The sequence below is a fragment of the Thalassophryne amazonica genome, chromosome 9 (genome assembly GCF_902500255.1).
Source record: "Thalassophryne amazonica chromosome 9, fThaAma1.1, whole genome shotgun sequence".
Taxonomy (NCBI): Eukaryota; Metazoa; Chordata; class Actinopteri; order Batrachoidiformes; family Batrachoididae; genus Thalassophryne; species Thalassophryne amazonica.
In genome coordinates this window covers 15,781,495-15,803,134 of record NC_047111.1, presented here as the reverse complement: position 1 = coordinate 15,803,134, position 21,640 = coordinate 15,781,495, and the positions used below count along the sequence as shown (strand labels likewise).

Below are 21,640 nucleotides of genomic sequence, written 5' to 3'. Positions count from 1 at the left end.
AAAAAGGTTCAGCGTTTCAGAGACATCGTTCAACTGAGGTTTAGTCTTCAAACTATTTATTTTAGTTTTAAGAAGTAAATACAAGCAAACAAATGTTTAGATGTTCTGATATTTTTTTGAAAAATATTAATCTTTTTTAAAAAGAAATCAACACGATCACGCAAACTGAAGTGTTTTCCTGCATCAGATGGAAATTTAATGTAAATACTATGAAACGTGTGTTTTCTGGTGTTACAAGCCGTTTGAATACATATTCTGTAAATAACAGTGGGTTCTGTAATAATAAATAATTACAGAACCCACATTGTTCGTTGACGATCCAAAATAAATTTAACCTTGTGCAGCCAGTTCTAGTTTTTAGAGTCATTAGTGAGTTCAGTCGTTCCACCCTGACAAAAGAACAGATCAAAGACATCATTAAAAGCCCAAAGTTACCGTGACGACTGGATATAAACTTTGGACCACAACTGCATGTGATTCACACAGCTTCAATATTTCCTTTTGTCCTCCGTCCAGGTTCATTTGTGGCTTTTCAAACCAAAAATTTGTGTGCGTCTGAACATAATAAGTTAATAATAATAATAATAATAATATCAATAACAACAATAATAAGTTAATGACAATAATAATAATCATAAGTTAATAATAATCTTAACAATAATAAAATGTTGCTCTGATTGTCCAATTGTGTCAAATGAATTCTGATTGTGTCCAGGTTGTGGAACAGTGGATCAGCACTTGACCCTGACAGGGATCCTGGAGAGGTCACCAGAGGTCAGCATTTGACTTGAGTAAAAGGTCGTGACCTCATCCCTCTGGGTGTGTTTGGTCTTACAGGAACACAGCAGCTCTGATTGTCAGTGTCACTCACAGCTGACGGGACGTCGTCATAAAAAGTCTGACCGCGGATTCAGAGCCGCTGTTTCCCGTCTCAGCTTCCTGCTGGATTACGGTTCTGAGTTACAGACAGAGGAATGCTGGGAAACAGAGCTGACCTTTGACCCACAGACGAGATAAAACGACATCACTGCTGATAATCAGACAAACTTAATTTATTGTCAAGAGAGAAAACACACACACACACACACACACACACACACACACACACACACACACACACACACACACACACACACACACACACACACACACACACACACACACAGTTGTTTGGACATTATAGTGTAAATTCTGAAGAACACATGTTCATAGTCAAAGTCAGAATAGAAAGAGTTGATGAAAATATGTTTCTCGATGTCATGAAACATGCTTGTTAGCAGCATTAAACTTGGTCCGTGGGCAGGGGGTCGGGGTTCGACTGAACTGCCCACTTTAAGCGAGCTGTGAGCTGTTCATCCGTGGTTTTTTGCAGCAGCTATGACTCGTCCTCACCTCTTAAAACGCAGTGACAACAGCACACCTACACTGAGCTTTACAAAGACATTTTTATGCTTTTTTTTCTCCGAGCCGCTCCGTATCTGCTGCTAAAAACAGCTGATCCTCCGTGACGCGTCAACAACTAACACTATTTTCCACTCAAATGCACCTAAACTCTCTTTCTGAGGACCACATGATGTTAAAACGCAATAAAACTTTCTTACCTGTAAATCTGGTCATGTTTTCTGCATAAAAAAAATTGATTGATTGATTGATAAATTTAGAATGTTATCCATTCTTTGTGCTCAAACGCCAAAGCAGGGGCGAATCCAGATGGAATGGGGGCGTGGTGCAAGAATGTGCCCCCCACAACACCCCTAGATTAAAGGTCCACTTTTGAAGCCGTTTTTTTTTTTACTACAACTACTAATACTACTTAAAACAATAATAATTTCGACAAGTAAAATGTTTAGAGAGAATTTAAATGTTAGAAAAATGTTAGAATTAATTTAATAGTTACATTTATAAACAATGTAGGTTAGAAATTGCAAGTTTTACTGTTACAGTGCCGTCAACAGTTAAATATGAGGTCAAGAAAGAGGTGTTTATTTTACTTTTTATAAATCAAGTATTTATTTTCATTGAAGTCAAGAAAGGGTGACTATAAAGTGAGTTTTGGCAAAACAGGTATCATTGTCATGTTGAGGTGGCAGAGGGTTGTTGTCGGCAGCTGGGGAAAGTAACTAAAAAAGTAACTAGTAATCTAACTTAGTTACTTTTCCAATTGATTAATCAGTAAAGTAACTAAGTTACTGTTTCAAGGAGTAATCAGTAATCAGTAATTGAATTACTTTTTCAAAGTAACTGTGGCAACACTGCTCAATACATACACAAACATACTCAATCTATGCACTGTATATTCGCCATCATCTGCTAATATCGTAACTGACAGGGATTTGCGGCTTGGCAGCGGACTGGGACAGCGTGTAAAACAGATATTTTGCGTGCCCATCATGTCCACATCACGAACTAAAATAAGTTGTAGCGACTGCATACAGATTGGCCATGAATAAAGCGTTGTTATTACGTCTGCTTTGCATCTGATTTGCGGCGGATACAAATCAGATACGCAAGCTGCAAAAAGCATTTTGAGCCATCTAAAAAGGTAATTATTTAATTAATTAACTTCTTGTTATAATCGTTCAGACGTCAGAGGATCTCTGACGTGATCCTCTGATGTCACCACTCACCCTGTTCACTGCTTGTTTACTCCAATCAACTTGTCCAAGTCCAGCAATTGCTCCAGAGGCTGTATTGTTGGTGTGAATAGTGATGCCAAAAGGCCCGAGTGCACTTCTTTTATGATCGCAATGCAGATGCCGTGCACGCGCAACAAGTGCGCGATGCATTCATAATACACCCGTAATGCTGCAATGATAATCGCAGTGTGTCGTATCCATTTCCTCACTGTTGTTGGTCATTCAGCTGCTCCCGGTTTTTGTTCGGGGTCGCCACAGTGGACACAGCCACATCCGCATTGGTAAATGGCACAAGTTTTACGCCGGATGCCCTTCCTGACGTAACTCCAGTTTTATGTGGAGAAACACACACAGCTGCTGGTGTTCCAAAGAGGTCTCCCATCCAAGTACTAACCAGATCCTGCTCTGCTTAGCTTCTGAGATCTGACGGGATCAGGCTAAAACAACAATAAAATCTTCTTCCTCTTCTTCTTCTTCTTCTGGCTGCTCCCATTAGGGGGCGCCACAGCACATCATTCGTTTCCATCGCTCCCTTTTTGTTAGTGCCATCGTCTCTAAGCTGTCCAATATAGCTGGTCTCACTACTGTCTTGTAAAGTTTCTCCTTCACTGTTGCTGATATTCTTCAGTCAAAAATCACTCCTGTCACCTTTCTCCACCCACTCCACCCTGCCTGCACTCTCTTCTTCACCTCTTCTTCACCAAACAATGCAGACAGTGTCTTTAGTGAACGAGACAGAATCTCAGCTAATGGACAAGTCCAAAATTCTTCAATTGATAATGTGACAAACAATCAAGGTCAAAGGTCAAGGTCAACAATTAAAGTGAAACTCCAAGATCCTTCAACAACAAGATGAACAGACAAAAAGGTGTGAATCCAAAAAGCAGAGGTGTCAAATCCAGCTTAAGAAAGAAAAAACCCTCCCATGTGTTGCTTCTACCTGTGCACCTAAAACAGGTGATCTCAATAATTAGCTCATCCACCTGCCTGAAGAGCTGAATGAATTACAGCTAGCTGGTTTATTGGGAACATGGAACAAATATGTGGCTGGACTTTTAATTTCTGAAGCTGGATTTGACACCTCTGTCAAAAAGAAAGACAATTGTCCAAAAGAGACAACAATACTCACAAACACAGGGAAGAAGAGGTGAGTGACAGGAAAAAGCTAACAAGACTCAGCTGGAAAGACATATACTAGAACTGAATTATGTAAAAGGGATGGAAGTAAATGACCCACAATGAGGGAGTGAACTGGAGTGACTTAAATACAAAACATAACTAACGAGGGACAGGTGTGGACATAAAAACCAGAACAGAGGAGGCACAAGGGAGGAAATTAAATAAGCGCACAAAGAAGAGAAAAGAATGGACAACCCAAGAAGAACTAAATAAAACCCAATCATGAGAAGCAAATAAAAGAAATAAGCACCTGAAATACATACACAATGTGAATGACTTATGTAACAAATACATCAAGATAGGGAGATAGGAAACCGAAGATTTACCACCCAGGTTACACTTACACAGAATGTCCAGCTATAGTCAGTGGGCCCAATCTCAAAAGGGCTCTCGTTAAGGAGTTCATTGTAACTCCCGGGTCACCATGGTCAGGTGGGTTTTGGGGAAGCACAGAGCCAATAGCGTGTTACCTAAAATTTTGCCTAAAAGAAAGGGGGGTACCCGAACAAAAGTGCTCGGCAAATATATCCTTGCTGGGTTGTGCCAATGACAACAAGTGGAAATGTTATCCCAGATGGACCAGGAACATCATGAAACCATCAAACCTTGGTGACCAGGGGGGTGCAACGAACATGCATATTTCAGATTTGGGCCCATTGACTCACAGATCCGACAACTTGCTTCTGACGGATTGTTTATTACTGTGACGCTACTCTGAACTTCACACGGTTGTATACGCTTCTTTTATTTCTGTTTAGCACTCTTCTGGTTATTAATTGTGTCTACTCTGAACGTTATTTAACAACAGTCCTGTTGTGAATCGCTAGCAGTTAGCATTTGCTAGTGGTTAGCATTCGCTAGCGGTTAGCTTTAGCTTTTACACCCTCCGTAAATCCTGCGTGATGTTGGAAGATAGGGTGGCTCTCTTTTAGAGAGCCATGTCCATAAGTTAGAGCAGCTTCTTAGTGCAGTGGAGTTAGATGTTACGGGCACTCCAGATGAGGTTAGTGTTGGGCTGGCTAGTGAGCCCATTAGCATCAGCTTAGAAACGCTGACTGTGGAGGACGGCTTTCGGACTGTGGCTAGGCAGAGGAAGCCCCGTAGGGCTTGGTGCCCGGTTGTGGCACCCCGATCACACTTGCCAGTGCGAACTGTGAATCGGTTCTCCCCCTTGGATTTGCCAGATGTGAATTCTCTGAGCCCACAGGTGACTTCCACTCCTGTCTCCAGGCTGAAACACCGGACTTTAGTGAGAGGGGATTCTATCACCCGCAAAGTCAGGTTACAGATGCCGGCTGACGTTAAATGTATTCCTGGGGCCAGAGCTCCCGACATTGCATCTCAACTTAGGGTGCTGATGCTGCAGAAGGGAAGACAGACAAAGGAACATGACATGAGATATAGTCACATAGTTATTCACGTTGGCACCAATGATATCAGAATGAAGCACTCAGAGGTCACAAAAATGGACATAGAGAGGACTTGTGACCTTGCCAGAAAGATGTGTCAGCATTGATTAATAGTCTCTGGTCCCCTCCCCTCCCCTCCCGGGGTACTGATGAGGCGTTTAGCAGGCTGACATCGTTAAATAGGTGGCTAGTGCAGTTTTGTAGACAGCAAGGCTTTAGCTTTATTGATAACTGGCCTTCGTTCTGGGGCCGCCGTGGTTTGCTGATGCCGGACGGCCTCCACCCTACTGGGGAAGGCACCGCCATCTTGTCTGCAAACATAGATAGAGCTCTACAGGGAGGGTAACATTAAGAATTTACAGCAGGCCACGGAGCAGGTGATTAGAGACCCTGGATCTGGTTCTCGCACGTGGTATTGCTGTCACAAATATTGACATCATGCCTCTTACATCAGTGGTGTCTGATCACTCACTTATTAAGTTTACAGTTTCGCTGCCATGTTTAGTGGAACAACAACCTTATACAACCCCTGGCAAAAATTATGGAATCACCGGCCTCAGAGGATGTTCATTCAGTTGTTTAATTTTGTAGAAAAAAGCAGATCACAGACATGACACAAAACTAAAGTCATTTCAAATGGCAACTTTCTGGCTTTAAGAAACACTATAAGAAATCAAGAAAAAAAAGATTGTGGCAGTCAGTAACGGTTACTTTTTTAGACCAAGCAGAGGAAAAAAATATGGAATCACTCAATTCTGAGGAAAAAATTATGGAATCACCCTGTAAATTTTCATCCCCCAAATTAACACCTGCGTCAAATCAGATCTGCTCATTGACATTGACCCTATGCCATGACATTGACCCTATGTGTCTTTTTGCAAGGAATGTTTTTGCAGTTTTTGCTCTATGGCAAGATGCATTATCATCTTGAAAAATGATTTCGTCATCCCCAAACATCCTTTCAATTGTCCAAAATATCAACATAAACTTGTGCATTTATTGATGATGTAATGACAGCCATCTCCCCAGTGCCTTTACCTGACATGCAGCCCCATATCATCAATGACTGTGGAAATTTACATGTTCTCTTCAGGCAGTCATCTTTATAAATCTCATTGGAAAGGCACCAAACAAAAGTTCCAGCATCATCACCTTGCCCAATGCAGATTCAAGATTAATCACTGAATATGACTTTCATCCAGTCATCCTCAGTCCACAATTGCTTTTCCTTAGCCCATTGTAACCTTGTTTTTTTCTGTTTAGGTGTTAATGATGCCTTTCTTTTAGCTTTTCTGTATGTAAATCCCATTTCCTTTAGGCAGTTTCTTACAGTTCGGTCACAGACGTTGACTCCAGTTTCCTCCCATTCGTTCCTCATTTGTTTTGTTGTACATTTTTTGATTTCTGAGACATATTGCTTTAAGTTTCTGTCTTGATGCTTTGATGTCTTCCTTGGTCTACCAGTATGTTTGCCTTTAACAACCTTCCCATGTTGTTTGTATTTGGTCCAGAGTTTAGACACAGCTGACTGTGAACAACCAACATCTTTTGCAACATTGCGTGATGATTTACTCTCTTTTAAGAGTTTGATAATCCTCTCCTTTGTTTCAATTGACATTTCTCGTGTTGGAGCCATGATTCATGTCAGTCCACTTGGTGCAACAGCTCTCCAAGGTGTGTTCACTCCTTTTTAGATGCAGACTAACGAGCAGATCTGATATGATGCAGGTGTTAGTTTTGGGGATGAAAATTTACAGGGTGATTCCATAATTTTTTCCTCAGAATTGAGTGATTCCATATTTTTTTCCTCTGCTTGGTCTAAAAAAGTAACCATTACTGACTGCCACAATCTTTTTTTCTTGATTTCTTATAGTGTTTCTTAAAGCCAGAAAGTTGCCATTTGAAATGACTTTAGTTTTGTGTCATGTCTGTGATCTGCTTTTTTTCTACAAAATTAAACAACTGAATGAACATCCTCCGAGGCCGGTGATTCCATAATTTTTGCCAGGGGTTGTATATCATTATGGCGATGCATCAACTCCTCAACTAAGAGTGAACTTGAAGCTAGACTGCCTGATGTCTTAGCTTCACATTTGACAAATACCCAGTCAGTAGACAGACTTGTGGATAGTTTAAACTCAGTGCTCAAAACTACACTCAACATGATTGCACCACCTGTGTTAAAACCACGCTCCCCCAAATCACAGTCACCTTGGTTCAATGATTATCTGCATGACCTCAAGCATAAAGCAAGTCATTTTGGCGTTGTTCAAAATTAGAAGTATTTCACCTTGCGTGGCGTGATGCTATCTTAGACTATAAGCATGCATTATTGGCTACAAAGCGGACCTACTACTCTGATTTGATCAACAAAAACAAGCATAACTCAAAGTTCTTGTTCGACACAGTGGCAACACTTATGCATGGACAACCACCTTTCCTTTGTCACTGGTTCTGTTCATTATTTTTATGGACAGAATTTCTTTGCTTGAGCTGCTGCCCCCGCGACCCGACTCCGGATAAAGCGGAAGAAAATGGATGGATGGATGGATGGATAAAGAATTTGATAGTATCTCACTAGGCATGCTGACAAAACTTGTAATGTCAACAAAAAGCACAACCTTGCCCTTTCATGGCTGACGTCATTCTTGACCAGTTGTTCTCACTGTGTTTTGTAGAGTAACACTACCTCTAACCTTAGTGACATGAAATTTGGGGTTCCACAGGGGCTGTCTTAGGCCTCCTGCTTTTCTCCCTTTACATAGCACCCTTGGGCACATATTGCAGCATTTTGGGATTACCTTTCACTGCTATGCAGATGATACTCAGTTATACATGCCGATAACTGCTGGTAATCTCGTTCACATAAAATCCTTAGAAGATTGCCTTGCAGCAGTGAGAAGTTGGATGTCTAGAAACTTTCTACTTTTAAACACTGATAAGACTGAAATGATGGTTCTTGGTCCAGTGAGACATCGGCATCAATTTGACCAGTTAACGCTCAGCCTCGGCTCGTGTGTCATACATCACACTGACAAAGTGAGGAACCTTGGGGTAATTTTTGATCCTTCATTGTCCTTTGGCCTCCACATTAGAAATATTACTAGGACTGCTTTCTTCCACCTGCGAAGATTCATCCCACCCTGTCTATGGCTGATGCTGAGACCCTGATCCATGCATTTATCTCTTCTAGATTGGACTACTGCAATGTTCTATTTTCTGGTTTACCGCAGTCTAGCATTAGGGCTCTCCAATTGGTTCAAAATGGTGCAGCCAGACTTTTGACACGAAGCAGAAAGTACAACCACATTACACCCATTTTGGCATCCCTTCACTGGCTTCCTGCCCCAGTGAGATCAGATTTTAAGGTTCTGCTACTAACCTATAAAATTATTCATGGACGGACACCTCCCTACCTAGCTGACCTAATTAAACCTTACGTACCGGCCCCGGCTTTGTGTTCTCAGAGTGCAGGACTACTTTGTGTCCCTAAGGTGAATAAGAAGTCTACGGGTCACAGAGCTTTCTCTTATCATGCCCCTGTTCTGTGGAATGATCTCCCTTGCGTCAATAAAACAGTCAGATTCTGTGGAGATTTTCAAGTCCAGACTTAAGACGCACTTGTTTTCCCTTTCATATGGCTAGCATACTGGTACAGTTTTGTTTTACGCTTTTTACTCTTTTAATTCATTTATTAGTAATTGGAGCAAGCCGCGGCCTCAACTTTACCTAAATTCTGGGTCTTTTAGAGACGTTTAGGGCTAGTGGCCGGCGATCACCTTAGTATTTCTCTGTTTTTCTTGTTGTTTAATGCTGGCAAATTATACAGTATTTTTTGTGTTTCTGATGCCTGATTCTGTTTTTTCTCTCTGTTTCAGGTGCAGCTCCATCCAGAGATGGGAGTTGTATTCGTGTTGGCGATCCTCCTGTCCCGTGCGCCAATAGCATTTCTTGTATATTTGTCTGTGAATTGTTTGTGGATTGTTTCTGTAATTTATGTTTGTAGCATGGCCCAAGCAGAGGGTCACTCCTTTGAGTCTGGTCTGCTTGAGGTTTCTTCCTCAGAGGGAGTTTTTCCTTACCACTGTTGCTCTGGGGGTTAGTAAGGTTAGACCTTACGTGTGTGAAGCGCCTTGAGGCAACTCTGTTGTGATTTATATATATATTATATAAATGAAAAGAAATTGAAATTGAAAATTGATTAATATAAATGAATAAGTGGGTTAGTTTATTGTGGGGTCACATCATTTTTATTAGGATTTATATTAACATTTTGCTTGTGAATCTTTCAGTCTTCAACTTTCTTCCATAGCTTTCCACCTGAACTTATGTAGCTAGAAGGGTAATCTTTCTGTTGTGTGCTGCCATCTAGTGGAGCCCTCCCCCACCAAAAAAGTAATTTTTCAGGAGCTGCCGCTGCACGGACGTACTGCATGGATGTTATGGACTATGTGCATAAATGCTAATCAGAGAACTCTTTTGTACTCTGGTGTAGTCAGCAATATTAGCAGAATAAATCCGACCCTTTTTTTCATTCGTGCAATTGAGATGCAAATTGGGGCCAAGAATCTGCAGTGGGAGACTGATGTAAGTCTTACTCCTGAGTGATTAGAATACACATATCTTAATTCAAACAATTAAGCAGTTCAGGAATAAATAGTAATATCTTAGAATACGCATCTGTGTGTCTGTCTGTCATGTGGCGTTTCTGGTCTGCCTCTCAGCAATTGCTGGGCTGACCTGCTCAAAACGTGGCATGCAGGTTTGGCTGGGGGTTGAGCCGTGCATACTTTGTTCCGATTGGGGCAGAACCCTGTGCTGCTCCGTTTTCCTAAAGTAGGTGTTCACCACAGCCATTTCCATCCATTTTGCAAAATCATCTACCATCTGTCCTTCCACATTCCTGTCCTTGATACCATATCTACCCATTACTTCCTCATCACCTCTGTTCCCTTCACCAACATGCCCATTGAAGTCCGCTCCTATCACCACTCTTTCATGCTTGGGTTCACTCTCCACCACCTCATCTCACTCACTCCAGAAATCTTCTTTCTCCTTCATCTCACAACCTGTCTGTGGGGCATATGCACTGATGATATTCATCATCATCCCTTCAGTTTCTAACTTCACACTCCTCACCCTGTCAGACACTCGCTTAACCTCCAACACATACTCTTCCTTTAAAATGACTCCAGCACCATTTCTCTTCCTATCCTCACCATGACACAACAACTTGAACCCACTGCCTATGCTCCTGCTCTTACTTCCCTTCCACTTGGTCTCTTGCACACACAGTATGTCTACACAGCCCAGTCTCACAGTTTTTTTCAGGCTCCCGTCATGAAATTAGTTAAATTTTTAACAGAAACCTGGTTACAGCAGGATGAATATGTTAGTTTAAATGAGTCAACACCCCCGAGTCACACTAACTGTCAGAATGCTCGTAGCACGGGCCGTGGCGGAGGATTAGCAGCAATCTTCCATTCCAGCTTATTAATTAATCAAAAACCTAGACAGAGCTTTAATTCATTTGAAAGCTTGTCTCTTAGTCTTGTCCATCCAAATTGGAAGTCCCAAAAACCAGTTTTATTTGTTATTATCTATCGTCCACCTGGTCGTTACTGTGAGTTTCTCTGTGAATTTTCAGACCTTTTGTCTGGCTTAGTGCTTAGCTCAGATAAGATAATTATAGTGGGCGATTTTAATATCCACACAGATGCTGAGAATGACAGCCTCAACACTGCATTTAATCTATTATTAGACTCTATCAGCTTTGCTCAAAAAGTAAATGAGTCCACCCACCACTTTAATCATATCTTAGATCTTGTTCTGACTTATGGTATGGAAATAGAAGATTTAACAGTATTCCCTGAAAACTCCCTTCTGTCTGATCATTTTTTAGTAATATTTACATTTACCCTGATGGACTACCCTGCAGTGGGGAATAAGTTTCATTACACTAGAAGTCTTTCAGAAAGCGCTGTAACTAGGTTTAAGGATATGATTCCTTCGTTATGTTCTCTAATGTCATATACCAACACAGAGCAGAGTAGCTACCTAAACTCTGTAAGGGAGTTAGAGTATCTCGTCAATAGTTTTACATCCTCTTTGAAGACAACTTTGGATGCTGTAGCTCCTCTGAAAAAGAGAGCTTTAAATCAGAAGTGTCTGACTCCGTGGTATAACTCACAAACTCGTAGCTTAAAGCAGATAACCCGTAAGTTGGAGAGGAAATGGCGTCTCACTAACTTAGAAGATCTTCACTTAGCCTGGAAAAAGAGTTTGTTGCTCTATAAAAAAGCCCCCCGTAAAGCTAGGACATCTTTCTACTCATCACTAATTGAAGAAAATAAGAATAACCTCTGGTTTCTTTTCAGCACTGTAGCTAGGCTGACAAAGAGTCAGAGCTCTGTTGAGCTGAGTATTCCATTAACTTTAACTAGTAATGACTTCATGACTTTCTTTGCTAACAAAATTTTGACTATTAGAGAAAAATTACTCATAACCATCCCAAAGATGTATCATTATCTTTGGCTGCTTTCAGTGATGCCGGTATTTGGTTAGACTCTTTCTCTCTGGTTGTTCTGTCTGAGTTATTTTCATTGGTTGCTTCGTCCAAACCATCAGCATGTTTATTGGACCCCATTCCTGCCAGGCTGCTCAAGGAAGCCCTACCATTATTTAATACTTCAATCTTAAATATGATCAATCTATCTTTGTTAGTTGGTTATGTACCACAGGCCTTTAAGGTGGCAGTAATTAAACCATTACTTAAAAAGCCATCACTTGACCCAGCTATCTTAGCTAATTATAGGCCAATTTCCAACCTTCCTTTTCTCTCAAAGATTCTTGAGAGGGTAGTTGTAAAACAGTTAACTGATCACCTGCAGAGGAATGGTCTATTTGAAGAGTTTCAGTCAGGTTTTAGAATTCATCATAGTACAGAAACAGCATTAGTGAAGGTTACAAATGATCTTCTTATGGCTTCGGACAGTGGACTTATCTCTGTGCTTGTTCTGTTGGACCTCAGTGCTGCTTTTGATACTGTTGACCATAAAATTTTATTACAGAGATTAGAGCATGTCATAGGTATTAAAGGCACTGCGCTGCGGTGGTTTGAATCATATTTGTCTAATAGATTACAGTTTGTTCATGTAAATGGGGAATCTTCTTCACAGACTAAAGTTAATTATGGAGTTCCACAAGGTTCTGTGCTAGGACCAATTTTATTCACTTTATACATGCTTCCCTTAGGCAGTATTATTAGACGGTATTGCTTAAATTTTCATTGTTACGCAGATGATACCCAGCTTTATCTATCCATGAAGCCAGAGGATACACACCAATTAGCTAAACTGCAGGATTGTCTTACAGACATAAAGACATGGATGACCTCTAATTTCCTGCTTTTAAACTCAGATAAAACTGAAGTTATTGTACTTGGCCCCACAAATCTTAGAAGCATGGTGTCTAACCAGATCGTTACTCTGGATGGCATTTCCCTGATCTCTAGTAATACTGTGAGAAATGTTGGAGTCATTTTTGATCAGGATATGTCATTCAAAGCGCATATTAAACAAATATGTAGGACTGCCTTTTTGCATTTACGCAATATCTCTAAAGTCAGAAAGGTCTTGTCTCAGAGTGATGCTGAAAAACTAATTCATGCATTTATTTCCTCTAGGCTGGACTATTGTAATTCATTATTATCAGGTTGTCCTAAAAGTTCCCTAAAAAGCCTTCAGTTGGTTCAGAATGCTGCAGCTAGAGTACTGACGGGGACTAGCAGGAGAGAGCATATCTCACCCGTGTTGGCCTCTCTTCATTGGCTTCCTGTTAATTCTAGAATAGAATTTAAAATTCTTCTTCTTACTTATAAGGTTTTGAATAATCAGGTCCCATCTTATCTTAGGGACCTCGTAGTACCATATTACCCCATTAGAGCGCTTCGCTCTCAGACTGCGGGCTTACTTGTAGTTCCTAGGGTTTGTAAGAGTAGAATGGGAGGCAGAGCCTTCAGCTTTCAGGCTCCTCTCCTGTGGAACCAGCTCCCAATTCAGATCAGGGAGACAGATACCCTCTCTACTTTTAAGATTAGGCTTAAAACTTTCCTTTTCGCTAAGGCTTATAGTTAGGGCTGGATCGGGTGACCCTGGACCATCCCTTGGTTATGCTGCTTTAGACGTAGATTGTGGGGGGGTTCCCATGATGCACTGTTTCTTTCTCTTTTTGCTCCGTATGCATCACTCTGCATTTAATCATTAGTGATCGATCTCTGCCCCCCTTCACGGCATGTCTTTTTCCTGTTTTTTTCCCTCAGCCCCAACCAGTCTCAGCAGAAGACTGCCCCTCCCTGAGGCTGGTTCTGCTGGAGGTTTCTTCCTGTTAAAAGGGAGTTTTTCCTTCCCACTGTTGCCAGGTGCTTGCTCATAGGGGGTCGTTTTGACCGTTGGGGTTTTTCATAATTATTGTATGGCCTTGCCTTACAATATGGAGCGCCTTGGGGCAACTGTTTGTTGTGATTTGGCGCTATATAAGAAAAAAGTTGATTGAAGTGATTGATTGATATTACTAACCCTACTCCTACCCCCAACCCGAACCATAACCAACCCCAACCCCCCCCCCCCCCCGCTTCACTTTTAATTTTGTGCAGCCATCACAGAATGAATGAGAATGACTTTGTGCTGCCATGACAAAAATGAGGCGCTTTTCGTCACAATATCACAAAGCAATAGATTAATGTATATTTCATGCTGCTGAATCACGACTTGCCGTGAGACTGGGTTGTGTCTCCCAGTGTACTGGCTGCACACTGTATCTGGCTGAGTTGGAGCTAAAACAGAGTACACATATTAATAATTTTTCTAAAGTGGTACAGTGCCCTCCAAAATATTGGAACACTTAGTATTTCACACATTTCTATTTGTTTATGCCATTTCAAATACAAAAAAAAAAAATTTTTTTCAAAATTATCTTCCTTAAACTCAAACTGAAGCAAATCTCTACAACTTGATATACATTAAAAATTTAAAAGCCTACATGATGGGTTGCATAAGTAATAGGAAGTTTAAATACCTTTAAATAATCCATTTTTTTGCTAGTTTTCTTCAGACAATTCAGGGGATGGATACATGAACATTTCCAAGTCACTGAATATGTCTTGGACTTTATTTACATCAATCATGAAGAAATACAAACAGTATGGCACTCTATGGTAATTGTGTGTGGAGTAGAGAGTTCACAACAACTGAGTGACTGTGCAAGAAAAGAAGAGTGAGGAAAGCCACCAAGACAACCCAGAAGAACTTATAGGCTTCTCTGGCTGTGAATGGAGAAATTTTGCATTGTGTATGTTTTGCATTTTGTATCACCAGTTAAACAACTTGATGATGTATATAGAGAAAGATTTTCTTTCACCAAAACATCAGATCTAGGCTTGCATTTCAGATGTACTTCCTGGGAAATTGTGGCTGAATTTTCAGGACTTCTTTTTAAGAAAATCCTCCTTTGCAACTGGTTATTTACAGGAATTATACCAAAGTGTTCCATTACTTATGCAACCCATCATCTTGGCTTTTATATTTTAATTCATTTATATCAACTTGTAGAGATTTGCTTTCAGTTTGAGTTTAAGGAAGATAATTTTAGAATTTTTTATGTTTTGTATTTGAAATAGCAATTTAAATGTGTGAAACACCAAGTGTTCCGATCATGTTAGAGGGCACTGTATATGGAAGAGAATGGGTGTGAAATGTTGTTAGAAATGTTAAGGATTGTATATAGTTTGTTAATATATATGTCTATTCACGTTGTATATAAAGTGGGATATGTGTTTATAGTGTCAATCAATTCACTTTTTTACATGAATTTACATGAATTCCTCAATGACTCATTTTTAATCTTATATATTGACACTTTTGTCTTTTCAATGAAAAACTTCAGACTTTATAAACAAGTCGACTTTATTTTACACAGTTCAGAATCACATACATGTCTTTGTACAAACACTTTCATAGATTTTGTTTTTATCATCAAAAGATTCTCCAAAGATTTGACTTAACAAACTTCACAGTAGAAAAGAAGCCGAAGATGATTTTTCTCCAATAACAGTGGATAGAAGTCACATGACTTAAGCTGGTGCCAGAAACTGATCTTGAGTCAGACGTTAACAACCGAACGGGTTCTTGGCGCAGATGAAGCTCTGAGTAGAATAACAGTTGGTGTTACCGCCATTAGCTGAAAAACAAAAGTCAAAGTTTGAATTTGTCAATGTTTCAGAGTAAGAAATCATCAAGAAAAATGTTTCTGTGGTCAACAAATGAATGTTGGTTCATAATGTTTCACTTGGAGTTTTGTTGTTGATATTCGACACATTACAGACGTTTGATTCATTTCCAACTGAATCATGGTTCAAAGCTTCAACATACAAACTCTTCTGATATAGTTGTGAAGACAGAAAATGGACTTACAGGTGGAGCGCAGGAAGGTACAGGCGGCGTTGGTGATAGAGGATGAACTAAACCAGGTGGTGTAGTAAAAACCCTGTCGGTCGATCCACATCCACTTGTTCTGAAAGACAAACCAGAGCTCATGAGACCCTCCTTTGATTCACACTTTCAACTTTGACTCATATCTGTATGACCACGGTTGGGTTGAACCCCAGACTGCTCGGACTTTAGACCAAGACTCTACCAGCTCAGCTGAAGGGGAATTCCCCCCTGAAGAGGAACCAGCAGGAACATCTTTCAATCTGGATTCACTTGTTCCATTTTATTTCTGGCTGTAGATCCACAAGTTGATCCACTTGAGGATCTGGTTGTTGCTGTCAGTTCCAGCAGCAAGCCACAAATCTCATGTTTTTTGGAGCAGATGCACCTGAAAGAAATTTAGATCAGAAGTTGGAAACAGACTCAGAATTAACGACTTCCCATTTGCAACGCAGCATAAAGTCCTGATTCATCGAATCTCTTTTTTCCTCCCTGATGGTGTCAGTGCCTGTAGGTGGCGCTGTGCTGTGTTTCAGACCTGCAGTTGAAGCCTCCCAGCCAGGCCATGGTCCTCTGGTGGCCCTGTGTCAGCTGCTGCAGGAAGATGTACTCTCTGCGTGTCTGCACTGACGCCAGCTGGCCGCCCAGGGTACTGCAGTGCTCCTGGAGGACAGAGAAAGAAACCCAAGACTCACTTTTTGGTCAACATTTCTTGGAAACAGACCTTCTGGAGTTTCTTGGAATGACTTCCTTCCTGACTTTTCAAAATAAAAGATTCATGCAGCTGAATCTTTGTGGCATATCACAGATCCATCCAGATCATCATCCATGGTTACAGCCTACAGCCGTGGATCCTCATTCTGACAGACTTAACGTGCACATTGAGGTCACGTGACAGTGGTCGTACCTCGGCACTGTACCAGTTTCTTGTAACTGCTGACGAACAGGAAGCAGCGAGATCCGTAACTGAACCAACACCGTTCGGGGCAGAAGTTCATGAGAACTGCAAAGACGCAGAGGACACGGAATCATGATTGTTTTTATTTTTTTCAGTGGAGATCAAATTAAAAATGGATGTAAATATAAAAATGTTGGATCTCGACCTGCTGCATCAGGCGATTGATTGGTCGGGGCCTCGGCTGGTGTTTCTGTGGACCAATCAGCAGTGCTGATGTCAGATTAATGTTCTTCATTTCCTCGTCTGCATGCATGAAATCAAAAACACTCACCGGCGACCTTCAGGTCTTTATCTTCAGCAGGAGCTGCAGACAAATCACAACACTGTCACAGTCGTGTCATATGTATTTGTGCACCGACGTGACGTTTCAGGAATCAGACCTGCAAAGGCGGCGCCCAGGAGGAGGCAGAGGAAGGCGGCGGTCGTCATGGTGACCATGATGATGTGTTCCTGTGTGGAGGAGATGGAGGCAGGTGTGTCTCAGTGATGATGTCCTCAGGTGTCTCAGTGATGAGTCCAGACTGAGCTGCTGCTCTTTATACACCTGAGCCACGCCCACTCACCTGGATCACGTGACCACACCCACAAACAAACAGCTGAACCTTGAGTTGTGCTGAGAAATGACACGTCACTGTTTTTTCGGCTCTGAGCAGTTTCCTGAGCTCGCTGCTTTGCTGTTTGACCAGATGGTTCAGGGGTCAACACAATTCAAAGGGGACGTGCACCAGCATCATCCTGCTTCGCCTTCACTCAGCTTTTATGGCTTTTTACTGCTTTATGTTCGTTTCTCAGCAGATGACAGGAATCACGAGTCTTCATTTGTTCCACTGACAGTCACTTTGCAGCCCAACAGACTGGATCAAGAAGAAAAACCCACTGAGACACTTTAGGACACTTTACACAGACAAACACTAAATCATCTGGTCTTCTTGCTGAAATCTTTATTTTCACATTCATAAAAAAAAAACAGTCGCATTAGAGCAAAACATGAATGTGACGCATTGATGTCACAACAAGTAGAAGGAAATAAAATGAAATAAAAGAAGAACAATCTGTTTAAACGTCATTTTGTCTTCATGGATTTAGACTCGTAAATTGTCCAAAAGGTCAACAGACACAACTGTAAGTTCTTTATTTTATTTCATCAAAATTTAATTTCTCATATGAATTATCAGTTGAGTCCTTGTCACACATTTGAGCAGATTTTCTCACCATCTAGTGGTTGATGTGAACATTTCAGGTTGTCATGTATTTTTCCTATTTGACACAATTCAGCAAAAAAATCAATTATAAAAGTCAGAAAGGCGTAATTAAAAAAAAATTAATTAATTAATGTGTTTGGGCATGCAGACCTTTGACCTCTCAGTGTTATTGATTAAAAATGTCACTCCTGAGAGTTTTAAGGTTCTTGAGTTTGAAGATATGAAAGTTTGCTGACTTTTACACACAAAACCCAACAAATAAATATTATCATCAGTATCATCACTAGTATCATTATTATTTCCAATTCACTTTTTTTACATGAATTCCTCAGTGACTCATTTTTAATCTTTATTTTATATACTGACACTTTCATCTTTTCAATGAAAAACTACAGACTTTATGAACAAAGCTGACTTTATTTTACACAGTTCAAAATCACAACACGTCTTTGTATAAACACTTTCATAGTTTTTTTTTTAATCATCAAAAGGATTCTTCAAAGATTTGACTTGACAAACTTCACAGTATAAAAAACCGAAGATGATTTTTCTCCAGTAAACAGTGGATAGAAGTCACATGACTTAAAAATGGCGCGAGAAACTGATCTTGATCTGAGTCAGACATTAACAACCGAACGGGTTCTTGGCACAGATGAAGCTCTGAGTAGAATAGCAGTTGGTGTTACCACCATTAGCTGAAAAACAAAAGTCAAAGTTTGAATCTGTCAATGTTTCAGAGTAAAAATCATCAAAAATGTTTCTGTGGTGAACAAATGAATATTGATTAATGTTTCACTTGGAGTTTTGTTGTTGATATTCGACATATTACAGACAGTTTGATTCATTTCCAACTGAATCATGGTTCAAAGCTTCAACATACAAACTCTTCTGATAAATGTGAAGACAGAAAATGGACTTACAGGTGGAGCGCAGGAAGGTACAGGCGGCGTTGGTGATAGAGGATGAACTAAACCAGGTCGTGTAGTAAAAACCCTGACGGTCGATCCACATCCACTTGTTCTGAAAGACAAACCAGAGCTCATGAGACCCTCCTTTGATTCACACTTCCAGCTTTGACTCATATCTTTATGACCACGGTGGGGTTTGAACCCCAGACTGCTCGGACTTTAGACCAAGACTCTACCAGCTCAGCTGAAGGGGAATTCCCCCCTGAGACGAACCAGCAGGAACATCTTTTCAATCTGGATTTCACCTTGTTCCATTTTATTTCTGGCTGTAGATCCACAAGTTGGATCCACTTGAGGATCTTGGTGTTGCTGTCAGTCCAGCACAGGTCACAAACCTCATGTTTTTTGGAGCAGATGCACGTGAAAGAATTTAGATTAGAAGTCGGAAACACAGACTCAGAATTACCGACTTCCCATTTGCAACGCAGCATAAAGTCCTGATTCATCGAATCTCTTTTTTCCTCCCTGATGGTGTCAGTGCCTGTAGGTGGCGCTGTGCTTTGTTCAGACCTGCAGGTTGAAGCCTCCCAGCCAGGCCATGGTCCTCTGGTGGCCCTGTGTCAGCTGCTGCAGGAAGATGTACTCTCTGCCATTCTGCACTGACGCCAGCTGGCCGCCCAGGGTACTGCAGTGCTCCTGGAGGACAGAGGAAGCAACACAACACTCACTTTTTGGTCAACATTTCTGGAAACAGACCTTCTGGAGTTTCTTGGAATGACTTCCTTCCTGACTTTTCAAAATAAAAGATTCATGTAGCTGAATCTTTGTGCAGATCACGTATCCATCCAGATCATCACCATGGTTACGGCCTGCAGCCGTGGATCCTCATTCTGACAGACTTAACGTGCACATTGAGGTCACGTGACAGTGGTCGTACCTCGGCACTGTACCAGTTCTTGTAACTGTTGACGAACAGGAAGCAGCGAGATCCGTAACTGAACCAGCCAGTCGGGCAGAAGTTCATGAGAACTGCAAAGACGCGGAATCATGATTGTTTTTATTTTTTCAGTGCAGATCAAATTAAAAATGGATGTAAATATAAAAATGTTGGATCTCGACCTGCTGCATCAGGCAATTGATTGGTCGGGGCCTCGGCTGGTGTTTCTGTGGACCAATCAGAGCAGTGCTGATGTCAGATTAATGTTCTTCATTTCCTCGTCTGCATGCATGAAATCAAAAACACTCACCGGCGACCTTCAGGTCTTTATCTTCAGCAGGAGCTGCAGACAAAATCACAACACTGTCACAGTCGTGTCATATTGTATTTGCACCGACTGAAGTGTCCAGGAATCAGACCTGCAAAGGCGGCGCCCAGGAGGAGGCAGAGGAAGGCGGCGGTCGTCATGGTGACCATGATGATGTGTTCCTGTGTGGAGGAGATGGAGGCAGGTGTGTCTCAGTGATGATGTCCTCAGGTGTCTCAGTGATGAGTCCAGACTGAGCTGCTGCTCTTTATACACCTGAGCCACGCCCACTCACCTGGATCACGTGACCACACCCACAAACAAACAGCTGAACCTTGAGTTGTGCTGAGAAATGACACGTCACTGTTTTCTCGGCTCTGAGGAGTTTCCTGAGCTCGCTGCTTTGTTGTGACCGGATGGTTCAGGGGTCAACACAATTCAAAGGGGACGTGCACCAACATCATCCTGCTTCACCTTCACTCAGCTTTTATGGCTTTTTACTGCTTTATGTTCATTTCTCAGCAGATGGCAGGAATCACGAGTCTTCATTTGTTCCACTGACAGTCACTTTGCAGCCCAACAGACTGGATCAAGAAGAAAAACCCACTGAGACACTTTAGGACACTTTACACAGACAAACACTAAATCATCTGCTCTTCTTGCTGAAATCTTTATTTTCACATTCATAAAAAAAACAACAAAAAAACAGTTGTATTAGAGCAGAACGTGAATGTGACACATTGATGTCACAACAAGTGGAAGGAAAAACGTTACTGTAAATAAAAGAAGAACAATCTGTTTAAACGTCATTTTGTCTTCATGGATTCAGACTCATAAATTGTCCAAAAGGTCAACAGACACAAATGTAAGTTCTTTATTTTATTTTCATCAAAATTTAATTTCTCTTATGAATAATCAGTTGAGTTCTTGTCACACATTTGAGCAGATTTTGTCACCATCTAATGGCTGATGTGAACATTTCAGGGTTTCTTGCACTTTACAATTTGACGCAATTCAGTAAAAAAGTCATTTATAAAAGTCAGAAAGGCGTCATTTTTTAACATTCATTAATTAATTCTTATTATATTTATTGGCATGTACAGCTTTGACCTCTTAGTGTTACTGGTTAAAAATTCTATCCTGAGAGTTTTAAGGTTCTTGAGTTTTAAGATATGAAAGTTTGCCAGAAGGACAGAATTTCTCCCTGATGAGCTCAACTTATAGTTCTGAATACTTACTACTTTATACTTGTTTTATTTTAAAATAAATTTCTCCACATCTAAAGTTACTTTTCACCTCATGTGCATGTGGTGAAAATAAGTTATTTATATGCAGAGAAAAAAGTGCATCTTTTACACCAAAACCCAACATAAAATTATCATCAGTATCATCACTATATCATTATTATTATTATCATCATTAATATCATTATTATTATCTTAGTGTCATCATGCACATTATTATTATTATAATTCTATTCTTTGTAGGATGCTTATTATATTTTTTGGCATGTACAGCTTTGACCTCTTAGTGTTATTGGTTCAAAATTTCTATCCTGAGATTTTAAGGTTCTTGAGTTTTAAGATATGAAAGTTTTCCAGAAGGACAGAATTTCTC

General features: G+C 40.7%; 1 protein-coding gene, 1 long non-coding RNA gene and 1 pseudogene across 2 annotated transcripts; all 3 read right to left on the bottom strand.

The window, feature by feature from the left end:
- The window catches only part of LOC117517896, a 30,634-nt pseudogene extending 13,536 nt beyond the window's left edge, over nt 1–17,098 (bottom strand).
- On the bottom strand, nt 16,696–17,277 carry LOC117516803. Its single transcript, XR_004562548.1, has 4 exons — nt 17,050–17,277; nt 16,941–16,973; nt 16,815–16,859; nt 16,696–16,714 (listed from the first exon to the last, which is right to left on the bottom strand). It is a non-coding gene; the product is annotated as an uncharacterized LOC117516803 (long non-coding RNA).
- A 1,218-nt stretch (nt 17,278–18,495) lies between these two features.
- LOC117517895 (ladderlectin-like) lies at nt 18,496–20,401 on the bottom strand. The gene is made up of 7 exons (XM_034179034.1): nt 20,136–20,401; nt 20,027–20,059; nt 19,899–19,943; nt 19,717–19,808; nt 19,350–19,475; nt 18,792–18,891; nt 18,496–18,566 (listed from the first exon to the last, which is right to left on the bottom strand). Exons 1-7 carry the CDS (start codon nt 20,191–20,193, stop codon nt 18,496–18,498), a joined length of 525 nt encoding a protein of 174 aa, XP_034034925.1. The 5' UTR covers nt 20,194–20,401.
- Between the last annotated feature and the right edge of the window lie 1,239 nt (nt 20,402–21,640).

What these genes read in the sequence shown, in the direction of transcription:
- LOC117517895 (XM_034179034.1), bottom strand. Translation starts at nt 20,193, where the DNA reads ATGGTCACCATGACGACCGCCGCCTTCCTCTGCCTCCTCCTGGGCGCC. An exon ending in TAAAGACCTGAAGGTCGCCG is followed by an intron (nt 19,944 to 20,026) that starts GTGAGTGTTTTT and finishes ATTGGTCCACAG; the next exon opens with AAACACCAGCCGAGGCCCCG. An exon ending in TCAATTGCCTGATGCAGCAG is followed by an intron (nt 19,809 to 19,898) that starts GTCGAGATCCAA and finishes GCGTCTTTGCAG; the next exon opens with TTCTCATGAACTTCTGCCCG.